The sequence below is a fragment of the Macrobrachium rosenbergii genome, chromosome 52, assembly GCF_040412425.1.
Source record: "Macrobrachium rosenbergii isolate ZJJX-2024 chromosome 52, ASM4041242v1, whole genome shotgun sequence".
NCBI lineage: Eukaryota > Metazoa > Arthropoda > Malacostraca > Decapoda > Palaemonidae > Macrobrachium > Macrobrachium rosenbergii.
The window spans coordinates 27,583,173-27,599,866 of record NC_089792.1 but is presented as its reverse complement, the minus strand read 5'-3'; the positions used below and the strand labels follow the sequence as shown (position 1 = coordinate 27,599,866).

The 16,694-nt window shown below is 38.9% G+C and overlaps 1 protein-coding gene across 4 annotated transcripts in view; it reads left to right on the top strand.

Annotated features, from left to right (window-relative positions):
- Window positions 1-16,694, top strand: part of LOC136833769 (NADPH-dependent diflavin oxidoreductase 1) — an 81,481-nt gene that overhangs the window by 5,835 nt on the left and 58,952 nt on the right. The window contains exons 2-3 of one of the 4 annotated variants that reach the window (XM_067096016.1): window positions 1,374-1,476; window positions 1,783-3,822. The exons of 2 other annotated variants lie outside the window; for them this stretch is intronic. In XM_067096016.1, coding sequence (XP_066952117.1) covers window positions 1,396-1,476; window positions 1,783-3,582 — 1,881 coding nt within the window. In that variant the 5' untranslated portion in view covers window positions 1,374-1,395 and the 3' untranslated portion in view covers window positions 3,583-3,822. Of the gene's footprint in view, window positions 1-1,373; window positions 1,477-1,782; window positions 3,823-16,694 lie in introns of those variants that run through there. One more of the 4 variants, XM_067096015.1, reaches the window with a different exon arrangement.

The window sequence follows — 16,694 nt, the reverse complement described above, 5'->3', positions numbered from 1 at the left end:
TTTCATTAAAGGATATGTACAGTACTGAGAGAGAGAGAGAGAGAGAGAGAGAGAGAGAGAGAGAGAGAGAACTGAGGTGTGTTTATTTGGTAAAACAAATCAGGAAACAGCTGTTTTGTGATTTTGAGGAATTTTACTTTAACATAAAGTATGTAAGTTTACCTTTGTGTACCCATTTTACTTTTATGTGCAGCATTAAAAATAATAGTGGACCCTCACTTTATTTGAGCTTCCCTTTTTCACTTTTTCGCATGTTTTCACTTTATCACAGGAACTTTCACCAACTTGCAAATTTTTCTATGGAACATATCTCTTAAATTATCATGAATTGTTAAAATAGGCAATTATAAGCATTTTAGGGGTGTATATACTTAAGAGTAACAGTTGTAGGAGGGTAATGTAAGATGACTTTGGGTGTTTTGGGATGATGGTTTGGGGTCCATTTTTGCTTGAAAATATTAAATTGTTTTAGTATGACAATTTAGGTATATTTTTGTTTAAACTATTAAATTAGGCAGTGAACTGTTAAAATAGGCAATTATAAGCATTTGAGTTTAAGGGCTACAGGGTATTTGGCAATTATAAGCAGTTAAAAGCTGTTTTTAGAGGGGATTTTGCATTTCTGGAACCTATCCCTGCAAAAACGTAGGGAGCACTGTAATTCCATAAATTACATTTATTTCTTTTAGCAGCTAGAAAATTATTTTCCTAATTCTTTCCATAGTAGGCTCAATCAGCTGATTCTGAGAATGTAAACATTACAAATGTCGGGACGATCTTTTTTTTTTATGCATAATACAGCACAATGATAATAGATCAATATAGTGATACAGTACTCTAAATGGATTCTGTAAGTAAAATAACATTTTATTGATATTTTGTTGTGTTTACATTAATACGCATTAATATTTGAAAATTAGTAAATCATTGTAACATACATATGTATGCGTCGTAAACTTCTCGGAGTTTTAGTTTCGTATTTTTATGTTTATGATACAGTAATTCATATTTCATTCAAGGATGTGTACAGTACTAAGAAGAGAGAGAGAGAGAGAGAGAGAGAGAGAGAGAGAGAGAGAGAGAGAGAGAGAGAGAGAGAGAACACTGAAGTATGTTGACATCAGTAAAACAAATTCAGAAACAGCTGTTTTGTGATTTTAAGGGATTTTACTTTATAAGAAAAAAATGCATTTTATTGATATTTTCCTGTTTACATTAATATTAATATTTGAAAATTATTAAATAATTTTATAAAAAAAATTTATTTAGCCCCAAATATAACATGAAAATACAGTAATTAGTGAATATAGCTCTATGGAAAAATCCTTGAATTAGTCAATTTTCCACGATTTATTTGGATTTATGTTCCACAGGAAAATCTACTACTAACTGAAGATGCGAATGTTGAACCATGATATAGCTGGGCTCCACTGTAATGGGTTTGTAATGAAACAAATTATGAGGATGATTTTGATGGTAAATGAAAGACTTTGTTAAGTTTCACCTAATTTAATTGCCCCTTCACTTATTTATGAATAACAAATTAGCTCTGTTTTTGCTTTCTAATTGCCATTGACATGCTTTAAGTATATCAAGAGGTGTGTATTTATGGAACAGGAATAATTTGGATTTTATGTTCATAAGATCATTTTCACTTTTTCTTATGTGGACTGAAACCTTTAATTACTCCAAAGTTGAAATAAAATATATCATCTTGTACTTTTAGCTTTAAAATATTTTCTTAATCGTATCAGAAATTAGTGCAAGTGCAATTTCTTCCAGTGGATGGAGGATCGCAGTTTGATGATCCTATATGGAAGTCAAACTGGAACTGCCCAGGAAGTTGCTGAGAGAATTGGAAGGGAAGCTTATTGTCATTTCTTCAACCCTTTGGTTTCAGCAATGGATGATATTCCTATAGAAGAATTTTCTAAGGCAACCTTGGCTGTTTTTGTAGCTGCAACTACAGGTCAAGGTGACAACCCAGACAACATGACAAAATTCTTTAAAATTCTGTGGGCAAACCGAAAAAATAGACAACTCCTAGTAAACCTCAAGTTTGGTGTGTTAGGGCTCGGAGATTCATCATATCAGAAGTTTAATTTTGCTGGTAAGAGACTGAATAATCTTTTAGCACTCCTGGGTGGTCAGTCTCTTGTGAAGATAGGCCTTGGTGATGATCAGCATGATTTGGGGCCTGATTTTGAAGTAGACTCGTGGCTGCAATCTCTGTGGACAAAATTATTGGAGCTATACCCTCTGCCTGATGGCATAAAGCCTATTAGTTCATATGCCCTTCCTCCTCCAAAATACAAAGTATGTTATGTTGGTGACGAAAATGATAATTTAAACATTGATAAACCCACCATGTCAGATGAAACGGTTGAACCTTCAGCTCTCAATCCATTTTATGCACATGTCACAATGAATAAAAGAGTCACTGCTGAAAACCACTTTCAAGAAGTCAGGCTAGTAGAATTTGATGTAAGCAGTGTTCAGTACAATTACAAACCAGGTGATGTTCTTATGGTGCAACCTCAGAACTTAGAAGAACATGTTGATGAATTTATAAGTGTGCTCAGCTTAGACCCAGAAAAAAAGTTTTATTTAGAGAGGTCTGAGACAAACCTTACTCTGCCCCCTGCATGGCTGTTGCCTTATCCATGTACTATCAGAGATTGTGTTAGAAATTATTTTGATATTCAGAGCGTACCAAAACGATACTTCTTTGAACTCTTGTCTTTTTTCACTACAGATGAAGATGAAAAAGAAAAGTTTATAGAATTTTCATCTCCTAAAGGACAACAAGATCTTTATGACTATTGTCATAGGCCAAAAAGAAGTATAATGGAAGTGCTGGCAGACTTCCCTCACACCAAGAAAAACATTCCATTTGAGTATTTATTTGATCTAATTCCTCCAATTAGACCAAGGCCTTATTCAATTGCTTCTTCTAGGTTAGCTATTCCAGATCGTGTCCAGCTTCTGGTAGCTGTTGTTGAGTACCGAACAGTTCTCAAGAGACCTAGATTGGGATTATGCACCAATTGGTTATCAAGACAAAAAGAGAATTCATATGTGCCAATATGGTTTAAATCAGGAGCGCTAACTTTCCCTGTAGCGTCTTCCCCAGATTTGCCTCCTGTTATAATGATTGGACCAGGAACTGGTTGTGCTCCATTTCGAGCTTACATACAGGAGAGAGTTGCTTCTGGTCAGCATGAAAATGTTGTCATGGTGTTTGGGTGCAGAAATCGTGATAAAGACTTTTTTTTCAAAGAGGAATGGGAAGCTTTAGTAGCTGAAAAGAAGTTAATTCTCCATTGTGCTTTTTCACGTGATCAAGATGACAAGGTATATGTACAGCATGTCATGCGACAACATGCTGATAGTTTTTGGGACCTTATTGGAAACAAGAAAGCCATGGTATTTTTTGCTGGTAATGCTAAGAGGGTTCCAATAGATATTTATGAAGCTTTAACCTTTATATGTGAAAAAGGTCTTGGTTGTAGCACTCAGGATGTTGAAGAATACATGAAGAAAGATTTGGAAAAACGGTATCAAACTGAAACTTGGGCATGAAAACTTTTTATACTCTGATATTGATGGCCAAGAACCAATGTAAATATGAGTCTTAGCATTGAAGTTACACTTACTTCATACTTATATAGCCTAATTGTGTTCTTTATCTGTTAAGGTCATGGAAGGTGACGGTTGAAGAATTATATGAATTTACTGTACAGGTTACTACTTGTAAATCTTGTAAATAAATATTTTATCACAAATTAAGCTGTTTAGTTAAAATAAAAGTGCACTTCAGTATTGAATATCTCTCAATTACCCTATGATACAATCTTCATTAAGTTGTATGTATATTATTTATGTATATTATGTATTGTGTTATAGGACTGCTGTTGGCTTGTAAATTGAAATCATGACATTTATTTCTATGAAAAAATTTTGCTAATTTTGCACTTTATTTTACTTTTCCTCCCAATTTTTTTTAGTTTATGGTAATTTTAGCAGTGCATAAAACATCCAGATCACTAATTTCCATAAGCAGTTTTATTGTAGGGTTTATTTTTTGTATATTGATAATGGGAAATAATTAAGAACATGTGATGCTTGTTGATTTTTTGCTTTCTTATTGGTCATTGCTGTAATTGATTTTATTCCTTCAACCTGGTCAGTAATGCCATTCATTTTATACCCTCCATGTGGTGTTTTGTGTAATTCATTTTAAACCTTCTGTTTTGTCAGTGACTTATTTAAGATGAATTTTACCTACTGTTAAAAATAGCTTATATCTCCGTGCCGATAGGTGAGTTGGCATTCAAACAGAAGATTGCTTGGCTGACCTGGATGACTATCTTGTTCACCTGTTCTCCACCAGGTGTGTTTCAAATGTTTTGGCTCTTTCAGAATTTTCCATGCTGCCACAGTGTATAGGTGCTTGTTGGTATTTCATGGTTTTGGCTATTTGCTGCTTTCATGGTATTGTACAGTACATTTACTTTTCCAAGGATGTCTTCTGCTAGGAGCAAGGCTAAGAGTGTTAGGCTTTGTAGGAATGATTACTGTGTTAGAAGGATGTTGAATTTTGAGGTAAATGGACACACTGTGCTGAATGCAGGGGTATTGAATGTGATCTTGGGAGTAAGTGTGAGGAATGTAGGGATTGGTCTAAGAACTTTATGCTTAAGTTTGTTAGATATAGGAAGAGAAAGAAGGCAGATATATAGGTTATAAAAAGCAAATTCTGTAGTTAGGTCCGGTCATAAACATGTCATTTCTCCCCCTTCTCCAGGTCCTTCATCTGTAATCATTACTACTCAGTCTATGGATTTTTCCTCTGCTAATGCTTTAGGTAGTAATGAGACTTCCTCTTGAGCTCCACTTTTGGTTCAGGAAAAGTGTATTGAGGAGTTTGAACAGGATGTAAACCTTATTTTCGAGTCAGTGAAAAGGTTTGACTGAATTTATGTGAGGGAATCTTTCAGAGTTTCCCCATACAGTACTGTGAAATCATTTTCTGGTTCCCCTGTAAGAGGCAACGTGTCAGTGTCCTCATCCATTTTTAGCCTGAGCTCAGGACTGCCCTATGACAGTTGGAAGAGTCTGCTGCCAGGGAACTGGGTCAGTTCTTGGGGCGATGTGGTTCTATGCCTTCCATCACCTGATTCTCGTTTTTCACGCTGTAAGTCTCGTTTAATGCGCACCTAAAGGTCGTTTTTGGCATACATAAATCCTCAAACTGTAGTATCAATAGGACAAATGATAAAGGTATATGCTGTTGTAATAATAAAGAAGTTTTGATGTAAGAAAACCTATGTGTGGCAGCTTCTCCTACAGTTGGTCTCAGCCAGAATAGTGCTTGTTGGCACATAGATAGAATATAAAGAACTCAGGAGACGAGGGCTCTATCTCCTGTACACAGTGACTGCCTCAGTTTTCCCTTCATCCTACTCACACAGATGTGACAGTGTGTATGCCAGCTATCTTCCCCATTGCACTCCAGGTCTGTGCAAGATAAATGTTAACCCCTCCATCCCATGCCTTTTCATCAGGGCAAGTGGATTGGTTTGAGGACTTTCAGCGGCTACCAAAACTAGGATTTTCCTACGTCAAAACCTGTTTTTGATAGTGAAGCTGCTGTTCATCCTCAAAGGAGCTTACAAAAGAAATTGGCATTGGATGAAATGGCTTAGCTCTTAATAAATAAATCCAAATTTTTGGTCCAAAGTGTAGCCACAAGTTATTAAACATTTTCTTTATTTTGGTTACCTATTAGGGTTTGGTAGTAAAGAACAGGAAAAACATACAGATGTATATATGCATTATTCTTTGTGGTTCTAAGGTGACTTGCCTAATTATGTCAGATCTGGCTGCGAGATTATTGTGCCTTCCCTGGCAATATCTCAGCATGACCAATACTCTTATGGCAATAGTGTTTCAGGAATTTTTTTATCTAAGGTAAAAAAGTATACCTTAGTTTTACCAGACCACTGAGCTAATTAACAGCTCTCCTAGGGATGGCCCGAAGGATTAGACTCATTTTACGTGGCTAAGAACCAATTGGTTACCTAGCAATGGGACCTACAGTTTACGTGGAATCCGAACCACATTATAGCGAGAAATGAATTTCTATCACAAGAAATAAATTCCTCTAACTCTTCATCAGCCAGCTGGGGGAATTGAACTCCGGCCCATCGAGTGACAGTCTGAAGCTCAACCGACTCAGCCAACGAAGGGCTATCTAAGTCACAGGTTATCAACCATTTTCATTATTCTGGTTATTCATTAGGGTTTGGCAATAAAGAACAGGAAACACACAGACCTATACATGTATTGTCCGTTGTGGTTCTACAGTGACTTACCTAACTATATCAGGTCTGATGTTAGATTATCGTGCCTTCCCCAGTTCAGGAATACTGCCTCTAATAACCACTCCATACACTCAGAGACTTCTTCAAAGGAAAAATTCTGAAGAAAGTTAAAAATATACTCTCCTTTTGGATGTCATGCAACCTATGGAAGGAGTGAGGGTCTGCCTTTTTAATGAGACCCTAGAATAATTCCCAGCTTATGTAGAGAGAATGTGCAAGGATGTAGGAAAAATGGAACCAACTAGGATGTTTGCTGCGACATCTAGATAAACTTTGAGTGCTTGAACTGGGAATAATATTTGATCTGAAATGCTGAGTTCCCTTATCAGAATAGGGATTTTCCCTTTAAAAGGTCTGTATTCTCGGCCAGGAATGATAGGCCAGGAAATAACAGCAAATGACAACTGTCTATGAGTGATGAAATGTTGTTACTGTCTAAGAGAGCCCAGTACAATAATCCGCTCTCCTTATGCCAAAGCAGTCAAGAAGACTACCTTTTGGAGCATATGAGCTGAAGTTGTATTTGGCCCACCGAATTGAAGGGATAGCAGGAGTCTAAGAACTTTATTCAGGGACTGGGTAATGGGGGGCCTTGCAGGAACTGACCTTTGCAGTGCAAAAGACTGGAAAAGGGAATTAACAATTTCTACATTAGAACTACTGTAATTCCAAAACCATAAAGCAAGGGTTCTTACAATGCTGCCTTGTGTGCCATGGTTGTTGTAATAGCAAGGCACTTGGTCTCAAAAGAAATAAATAAAATGTAAAACTGTTTCAACACATTTTAACTGGGCTCTCAGTGTGGAGGTAATCTAACCACATTTTCCATAGGGACTGGTATGTCAGATAGGTGAAGTTCATAGGTTTTGCACTAGATACCTGGTAATGTTAGGTAAATAATCTTCATGGTAGACTAGATTTTAAAAAATCCACACATGAAGGTCACGGCTCAGAAAAGAGGAAGCGTAGACGACTTCTCCTTTCTGGGGTAGAACAGTGGACGGGAATCAAATCTATTCTCTCACCTGTTGTTGAAGAAAAAAGGAACCAGTTACAGTTCAGCTAATTCAGGGCCACTAGGTAAGGTGTTCTGAAGAAAGCTAGTACTTACTGTAGTTCAAATCTTTCAAAATCTGGGACAATGGAAGAAAAAGGTATGTCGTCCTTCATTTTTTCTGCTATTGCTTGAATGTCCAGGTTCAGAGAGACACACACACCACTGGAAGTTAATGGTTCTTGCATGTGACAAAACAGGTCCACTTCCAGATGTGGAAGCCTGTTGGCAATTACTAATCTAAGGGGGCCGAGCTTGAGCCAACCTCTTGGTATAAGAAATTGTAGTTGTGTTGTCTAGGACCAACAAAATGTTGGTCCCTTTTGGAGGCTTCAGTTATCTGAGATGGAAAGACAGCCAACAGCTTCTGAAAGCTGATATGACACTCCCACAGAACAGGTGACCATCTTCCCGCTACCTGATGATCCTCCCAATGGCCCCCAACCTGTCAAGGAGGCATCCATAAGTATTATGACTCATACGGACGGTGGAGTCAGGTCGACCTGTTTGGCCAAGGACCCTTCCAGGTCCACAGAGGGGAGTATCTTCCCAATCTCCGATGAAGGCTATCACAAACCCTATTCTTGGCATGTGAAAGCCACACTCTTGTTTACTCCTACAGTCGCCATCTTATGATTAGATCTACCACAGATGCAAGCTGTAACAGGCCTAGACTTCATTCCAGTTGTCATCTTGAAAAGCTGGGCTGTGCAAGGAATCTTCTCAGGTCCTTCCTTATTCTGGTTTGAGTGCTGTTGGGAAGAGACAGCCAGTCTGAAGAGTATCCCAAAAAAGTCCTTGCCTCAGAAAACATCTGCTGGATATAAGGTGGGAATTGTTCCTATTTGTTTGGAGACCTTTAGACTGGATTCTGTCGACTACCACTCTCAGGTTTCATCAGCACTCTTTTCTGGTGGCTCCCCAGATTAGCCAGTCATCTACTGTAGGTAGGCCACCAGTTAAATTTCTTCCTTCCTGAGTTCCCATAAAATAAATAAGGCAAGTACAGGCAGTCCACGGTTATCGGCGGGGGTTCCATTCTGACGGAGTGATGATAACCGAAAATCAGTGATTTGTGGTTATCAGCACCTCTGTTAGGTATGTATCGGTGCCGATAAGCAGAAATTGGTGATTTCCTGCACCAAAAATTGCTGATTTTTGTTGCTAGACAAGTCCCGTAAAACTGGATCGCTGATAACCAGGGACTGCCTATATTTCTCTGTGGCCCCCCCTTTTAAGATGGGTCTGGTTTTTTTTTTTAAACTTTTTAGAGGAGGGGAGGTTGAGATCATCGCTACCCGGCCCATTGAAAGTTATACGTAATGTGTCTCCAAGGGGAGAACTTTTACTGCATGTGATGTTGTTTTCCCCTAAGTGGGTTTGCCATCTCTCTCTCTCTCTCTCTCTCTCTCTCTCTCTCTCTCTCTCTCTCTCTCTCTCTCTCTCTCTCTCTCTCTCTCTCTCTCTCTCTCGTAGGTTGTTAATCTTTTGTGACTTGGGTGGATTATCTGTTTGGTTTATCCCATTAAACTTTTGCCCTTTTTCGTATGATATTCGTCACTTTTTCTATTTTTTTAGCTTTTTTTCCCTAGATCTGTCATTTAGTAACTCAGACCATAAGTGGGCCCACGTGCCCCCTGTTCCCCCCCCCAGCTATGCTACTGATCTGAGGTATTTCTCTCATGTAAAGTAGAAGACTGTCCTCGAGATCATCCAGATTCAGAAGGGACATTTCATTGGCTACATCCACTTACTATCGGGTCTCAGTGACCTCTCTCCTAAGGAAAGACTCTTCGTCTCCACAGGAAGAGTTGAAGTGGGAGTCCTTAGATTCTGATGCTTTTGGAGTATTGGCCCAAACATGGATTCTGCTTGGAGAGGGGTGGAAACACACTGCCAGAGTTCTGCTGGAACAGTGTAGTCACCTTCCGTACTCCTACTGAAACCTATAACTCATAGAGCATGTTTCATATTTCACACATGTCCGGCAACCAACCAAATTCTCCTTTATTCCTTCAGGGGCTGATTCATGGCAGGTAGTTATGAGCCATTTCAACAGGCAAAAAGCATATTGAGCAATTTGCTGTGGCGCAGGCAATCTGTGGGTCATGTATAATAATAGCCCAGTAATGATAAAAGGAACAAGTGTTTATTAAAACTACCCAGTGTTAGCTACCTGTATCACTATATAAGCAGCAAACATTTCAAATTAAAACACGCTGACATGGCCACAAGTACATGTCCATAGTATGACGTAAGGTAACATGATCAATGGGTCATATCCATAAAATAGTAGTACGGCAATGTATTAAAACATTAATTCACAATTACTACAAAAACATTGCCTTAAAGGATTTACCCTCAAATGCTTCTAAACTCTAAGAATAATATAAATGGTTACCCAGCGTAATGTATTTCTATACATTTCATAACTTTTGAGTACGTGGTGTATTCCCAAGCTCCAGGTAAAGGTCATAGTCTACATTAGTTAGTACATAAGTAAAATCATCATTTATTGGAATTAATATACCAAATTTATATAAAACCAATATCTCTAAGATTTTAAATTGTTAAGCAAACCTCACCATTAGAAAAAAGTACTTTTTCATTCCCATAGGAAAATGACAAGCATCACAAAAATTTTTCTCAAAACCTATGACATTACTATCGGCAGAGTGATGTCCGTTGGGAGTAGATTTGCATGAGTGTATTTTCTTTTACACTTGAAAAGGACAACATTAAGAATAACTGGAGAACTTTTTATGTAACAAAATCTATTTAGTTTGATTATAAAATACTACAAAGGAAATACTATTACCCTTTAGTAAAACCAAGCCTTATAATTCAAACATGATTGGGAACTACTATCATGGCTAGGTTTCATAAGCAAGGAGATAGGCTAACCTGATTTACCCTTTGACTAATGTTTTTCAATAACAAAATTGTCTAACATTAATGTATTAATGATAATTACTGTATTGCTTTGTCAGACAGGAGGAAACAGTATGAAAATTACAGCATAGCTTAGCGATCTGCTCTTAACTTTTTGTCTGGCAGGAGACCTACTGGCTCCCACTTTCAACAAAAATAAGTCTACCCATTAAAACTTTCAGGAAATAAAACTCTTCACTGGGTCTTAAAACTATGTACTTAGCTTGAGTGGTGTTATGATGATCGACAAATGGACAGTCAAACATATTTCTGGAGCAGAAATTAGGGATTAGTGAACTCTTGGACAGACCAGAGTGCAATGAGGAAGATGGCTGACATATTAGTGAAGCAGATAAACCATACAATCATTCATTTGATGATCAGCACATCCTCGACTTATGATGATTCAATCTTACAGTGCTTTTTCAGTGCCGTTAGCAACGTTTTACAGCACTGTAACTTGATGTTGCATCAAGTTATGGCGTTGTTGACAGTACTAACAGGAAGAATAGGCAGCAAGTTAATGGTGCTTACAGCATTGTAACTTGGTGCAACATCAAAGTTATGACGCCATAACTCAAGTTATGGCACCGTTAAAGCGCCGATAATGGAGAAATCAACTTTGGTGGAAATCAACTTCTGGCGCGGCGCTGGAACGGATCCCCCACTGTAAGTCGAAGACACACTGCCATTTGTTCATAGATATAATGAAAAAAATATGTAAGTGACAAATATATTAACTCATTATTAACTGTGTCCAAACTTGAGAATTATGATTATGAGTATATTAGCATCTATTATCCTTCTGTCATTTTGAACATCAGTGTTTTAGACTCCTGAAAATGCATGGCATTGACAGCTACAGGGTGCAGTACAGTGTAATCCTGTCTTTTTACAAGTGCACCTTCCACCTTAGTCCGTCTTGCATCCACATTTAGTCAATTCCTGGGAGCATTTAGAAATCAGTTCAAGTATGGTCCACACAATTCTCCAATTGTCATCCTCTTTCTTCCATCCCCACCTAGAAGGACATTGAAGTTCTGGATCACATTTGACACATTATCCCCAGATATGACCTGCCTGATAGGCTGCTCTTTTACACGTTCCCTTAGTGCATTTTAGTTTGCGGGATTAAGTCATATGACCTCTGCTTCCAGGCTTCCAGGCAAAGAGATCAAGTCTAGCCTTGTCTACTGTTGAGGTCATGCTAGACCTGTCATACATTAGAACTACAAATTGCCCCAGTACTTGTAAATCAGACTCCTCAACTGAGTTTTACAAATGTAGCTGAAACTTCATTAAAGACATTCCATGTCTGCCAAACTGTCTTTTTTTCCTTTAACATTAAAACCTGATACAACATCGCACCCAGTGAAAGGATGGAAAAACAACATTCCTTTGGACTTCTCTGGTACAAGAGTAGACGTAAGATCATGTATAGGAATCCACCTAGTGTGCTCTCCTTTGCCAAATTGGACCCACATTTTCACGAGTCCCATTGCGGTGAGAAAAGGCATCAGATATATGGCAATTACCACTATGTCAGTGTCATTTGCATCAATTATCAGAGACTTGTTGCCCTCCCTAACTGCATACCAGACATGTAGAAATATTTGTGTCAGCCTCTTCATGAGTACAGGGAGTCAATTCCTCCATGCTTATGTTGGTTTAATTGGTACACATGAGGACATTTTCCTCTCTAGTCACAAGCATTGCTTGTGGTCATTCTAACTATGTTATGAGCAAGTAAATGGAAGAGTTCTGATCTGTTTGTGCTGTTACGAGGAAAACTCTTCCAATTTTATGGTGTTTTGCTCTTTTCTGTAACTCTCTTCCTGATGGCCCTTCCTTGTTTTGATCTGGCTTCTGACTTCAGACTGGTCTCCTGGTATACATCAAAAATGATATCAGTTCCCTTATGATTGTTGCTGTAGTGCTCTAACAAGGGAAGAATATCCTTTTTGGCATATTCATCAAATGTCTTAGGTGTTTTTGGAGTAACTACATTCACCAGTGAAGTGTTTTTGGAGTAACTACATTCACCAGTGAGGCCCCATCAACAATGAGTACATCAGATTCTGGCTTGTCTCTAGAATCTTGACTCTATCTTGGAGAATATTCACAAGATCTGACTTCATATATGAGCGCGGTTTACCATTCTTGCTGAGAGATGGAGGGCAAGACTAGTTCTCATGCTTGAAAAATTCTTGTAAATCACATCCTTGGTTTTGACAAGAGATGAAAAGGTGAGAGAACAGGTGACGACCATCCTCCACTTGTAGCTTTGTCTCAGATTGGTCCCTGCACTGAAAAAATCAGTCTTGTTCGTCTTGATGGGCTGATCATGTTGCATTGGATGGATCATCAACATCTGTGGTGTCATGGACCTCTTCTAACCATTCACATTCAAGCTTGAGTTCTTTTTGGAGAAGACTGGGGTCTGGCAATGATACATGATCAATGGTGTTCAGTTCTGGATTCTTTTTGTGGAAGAAGGCCAGTGGGATGTTCGTGAATGTCTCAGGAAGATCAGGAACGTATTTGGTTCGACTGTTTATAACACTGGGCAATGTTCATACTTCCCATTCTTCCTCTGGACTTGGATGCTAGAACAATGAAATATTTGTACCATAGAAGGATGTACTGGCTGTTGCGGCTGTTAGATTGTGGTCTATGTTGTCTAAAGCAGAAGTTGTGAAAAGTCCCTTTCTCAAAATAGGTGGACACACATCATCATCTTCCACGTATTGCTTTACTACACTCTCACCTAACTGCCCTGATATTTCCAACACTCTGTCATATGATATACTAATTCCATACTCATGAGACTTGTCAATTAATTTTCTTTTTCTTGTTTTGGCAAACACTTTCATCCCGACATATATGGAAAAATGTGTTTCACGGTATTTTGCATGCCTGCAGGTTTTTGGTCCTTCAGTATACTTAGAGTAGCGGTTTTATTGTAAAAGTTGTGCAATAGCAACATCTGACAGTTCTACACCATGGTCCGGATGGGACCTGATGTCAACACCATGCTCAATGCTGCAAACAAACTGTAGAAGTGCCTGTAGAACAGCTCCCTGCCCAAGTCCTTCTTGTAAATCTTGAGTGAATTTTATCTTATGAGCAAGCATTTCTCTTCGAATGATATCTGCAGCTTTAGCCAGATGAATAGCTATATTGTACTTGCTAGCATCAGACAGAATTGTGCCAATGTCTTTTCTTAATGTTAGAAGAACATCACGCCTTTTCCTATGGGCCTCAAGCTCAGGGATCCTAGAGAGTGACTGCTCTTTTAACCTGGTGATATTGATGTCTGGGAAGTCTACACCTAGTTGTTGTAGCCGGCGCTAGATAAGCAAGTCTGAATATTGCTGGTGATGTTTCTGTATTAGTAACCTTGCTATCAATGATGTAGATAACAAGTTCAGAAAAAGCCACAGGCTATAATTCTTTCCATTGATCATGGCAATTCTCCTCTTGCTTTATTGGGTTCAGATGTGTTCTCTCTGAGTTGTATAAGTCTGCCAAGCATCGTGGGTGATGCTTCAGTTCTTGGGCAACAACATCACCAGCACTCAACTTTGTAAAGAGCTTTCCATGGTTTAGGGTCTTGGCACATTGACTGAGCTTTTCATTCGGCTGCATTGTCATTGCTTGTCTTAAATTTGATATTTCATCCTCTTCTTCACACAAGAAGCTTTGTACCTTTGGAGGGTTTGAGGTTCTTAATCTCTTTCCACAGTTTTCTTCTGTGCCTGTGCTCTTTTCAGTTTGACATTATTAAACAAAAGTCTGCAGCTGTTATGATATTTTGCTTTATTTCATATCAATGTAGTTTCTATGCCTTCCCCATCATCTAACCATGCTGGATCAAATGGTATGGATATAGCAATAAGAGACTGAAACAATAGTATATTTTTTGCAAGATTAACATATCCAGCAGAGTCCTGTCTCCCTTGAAATAGCTAAGAGGTGAAATTAGTGTTTCATCACTTTTGTCCTCTTGACAAAGACAACATTTACTCCAGCCAGTTTGCATTTTTGGTTTGGCATCCATGATAAAATACTTTGAACTTAAATAGAGCTGGCCGAAGGTTTATCCTTTTGCCACCTAAAGTTGCTCACTTGCAAGTATGGGACACAGTTAGGTTCGAGCTGTTGCCCTACACCTAACCAGATCATTCATCCAATATCATTTAAATCCTGTGCGATCTGTACACCATACAGATAACGTTAAAGCCCCCGTCATCCTTGGCTCGGCTCTCCCGCGCTGGCACATCCTGTCAGTTCAGGTGCTGCTATCTAATTTCTTTGGGGTTGATTTGATAGCATTTCGGTTACTAAACTTGCAGTTTAGCTGATATTGAACCCCAAGCTGAGTTTCATAGCCGTGTCCATCACCAGTGTGCCCTGGTAGTGAGCAACAGTCATTCTCTTGGCTCTACCTCCATAGTTTAATTCTAGAGTTTTCCTTCTCATATATGAATAGTCTTTACTCTGATACTGAGTTTCATCTGCCCAAAGCAACTGGTTTTTTGGTGCCAAAATCTTCCGTGTGCCCCATTGCTGTCTGCAGAATTCCACCCCATCCCCAGCCTCAGGAAGAGAGTGTAAGTCCTTTGAGTGAAAAGCGGCTATGCTATCAAAAGTGTGCCTGTTGTGAGTTGTTGTAATACTTATATTATGTTGATTCATTTGATAGTTAAACCATTCTCTTCTAAATGGTTTTTTGGTGCCAAAATCTTCCGTGTGCCCCATTGCTGTTTGCAGAATTCCACCCCATCCCCTGCCTCAGGAAGAGAGTGTAACTCCTTTGAGGATGAAAAGTGGCTATGCTATCAAAAGTGTGTCTGTTGTGAGTTGTTGTAATTCTTATATTGTGTTGATTCATTTGATAGTTAAACCATTCTCTTACAAATCTACTTCTCATTGTAAACCCTGTCTGCTATTCCTCTTTCTCCTTGAAATGCACCTGTCTGTACTTGCCCTGCTATATCTTCTGCTGTTGGTGAGTTTCTTCCTTCTGACTTTGTTAATGTTTCTCTTTCCAGTCCTACATGTTACAGAATCTTCTGTTGTTTCTAATCTAGATGCTGTTGTATATGCTTTGCTTTCTAAGGAAGGATGGGTCATCTGGGAGTGCTTCTTAGTCTGTTGAGTCACTTTTGGATGAGGCAGCAGTGTTGAAGTGTCACCGTTACTCCTCATCCCCCCCTCCTCCCAGCTTTCCCATTTTCTTTGGTGCCTGAAGCTTAGTCATCTCTTGTGTCAACTCAGGTGAGCCACTTCAGACTGTTTCCCTGCCTTCCTTTCAATTTAGCTGGAGATTTGTTGCAAGTATTTGGCTGCTGTCACCTTGCCTCCTTCTCTGGCACAAAAGAGTGTTTTGAATCGGAGGAGTCTCCTTCATTATTTTGGTGTTTGCTGGAGCATTGCACTTCATTTTGTCCAGATTTAATGGAGGAAAGAGGTCCTTTAGAGACAAGGTCTCTGTTATCTTCGAGTATTTCAGCTTCTTCAATTAAAATGTTTTGATGAGATTTCTCTTACTCTGGTGCATAAAGCTTCTCTTAAGTCTGCTAGCTCTTGTCTTCCTGGTTTTTTGAAGTAGCATAGAGTTACCTCTTATGATACAGGCACTTTACCAGCTCTTAAACTGTCTTCGGTCAGTGTCTCAGGTTTCTGTGCTTGCCTCGATCTTTGACGAGATGTGCTCTTAGGGCTGGCAAGGTGCTCTGGACTAATACAGGGGCAGAGAATTTGTGCAACTCTTTATTTAGAATGATTGTAGTTTTATTTTTCTTGAGCTTTTGCTCAGTACAATCAACGCTGCTCTGAGCCAGTCTAGTGAATTTGTGGCACCAGCTGGTATCAGATCTTGAAAAGAGTCGTTAGATATGATCCAGTCACCTGTAAACAACGCCTTGAGCCTGCCTCTTAATTGAAATATTCTTTGCAGGGTGAATGTTCACACATCTTGAGCAGCTAAACAAAAAAGCAATTGACTCAAGGTAAGTTGTGCTGCAGGATTAATCCAATCTTGCCTTTCTACAAATGATTTGCATTTGAGTCCCAGGAGGCTTTAGGAAGACAGTGTAGTTTTCTTATTTCATTATGTCTAACAGGTTTACAGGATTCAGTAGTTTTAGGTCTCCTCTTTAGGAGCCTTCAACTTCCAGAGCATACCCACAAGTATTGTGTGTTAAGCAGTGCCCTTACTGCTGTATTCAGTCAATCAAAGTCTCATGAATTTGCTTCAAATCATAATTAAGAGTTGTTTCATCACCAAGCCTTACATAACAGTGCTCACACTGGCTGCT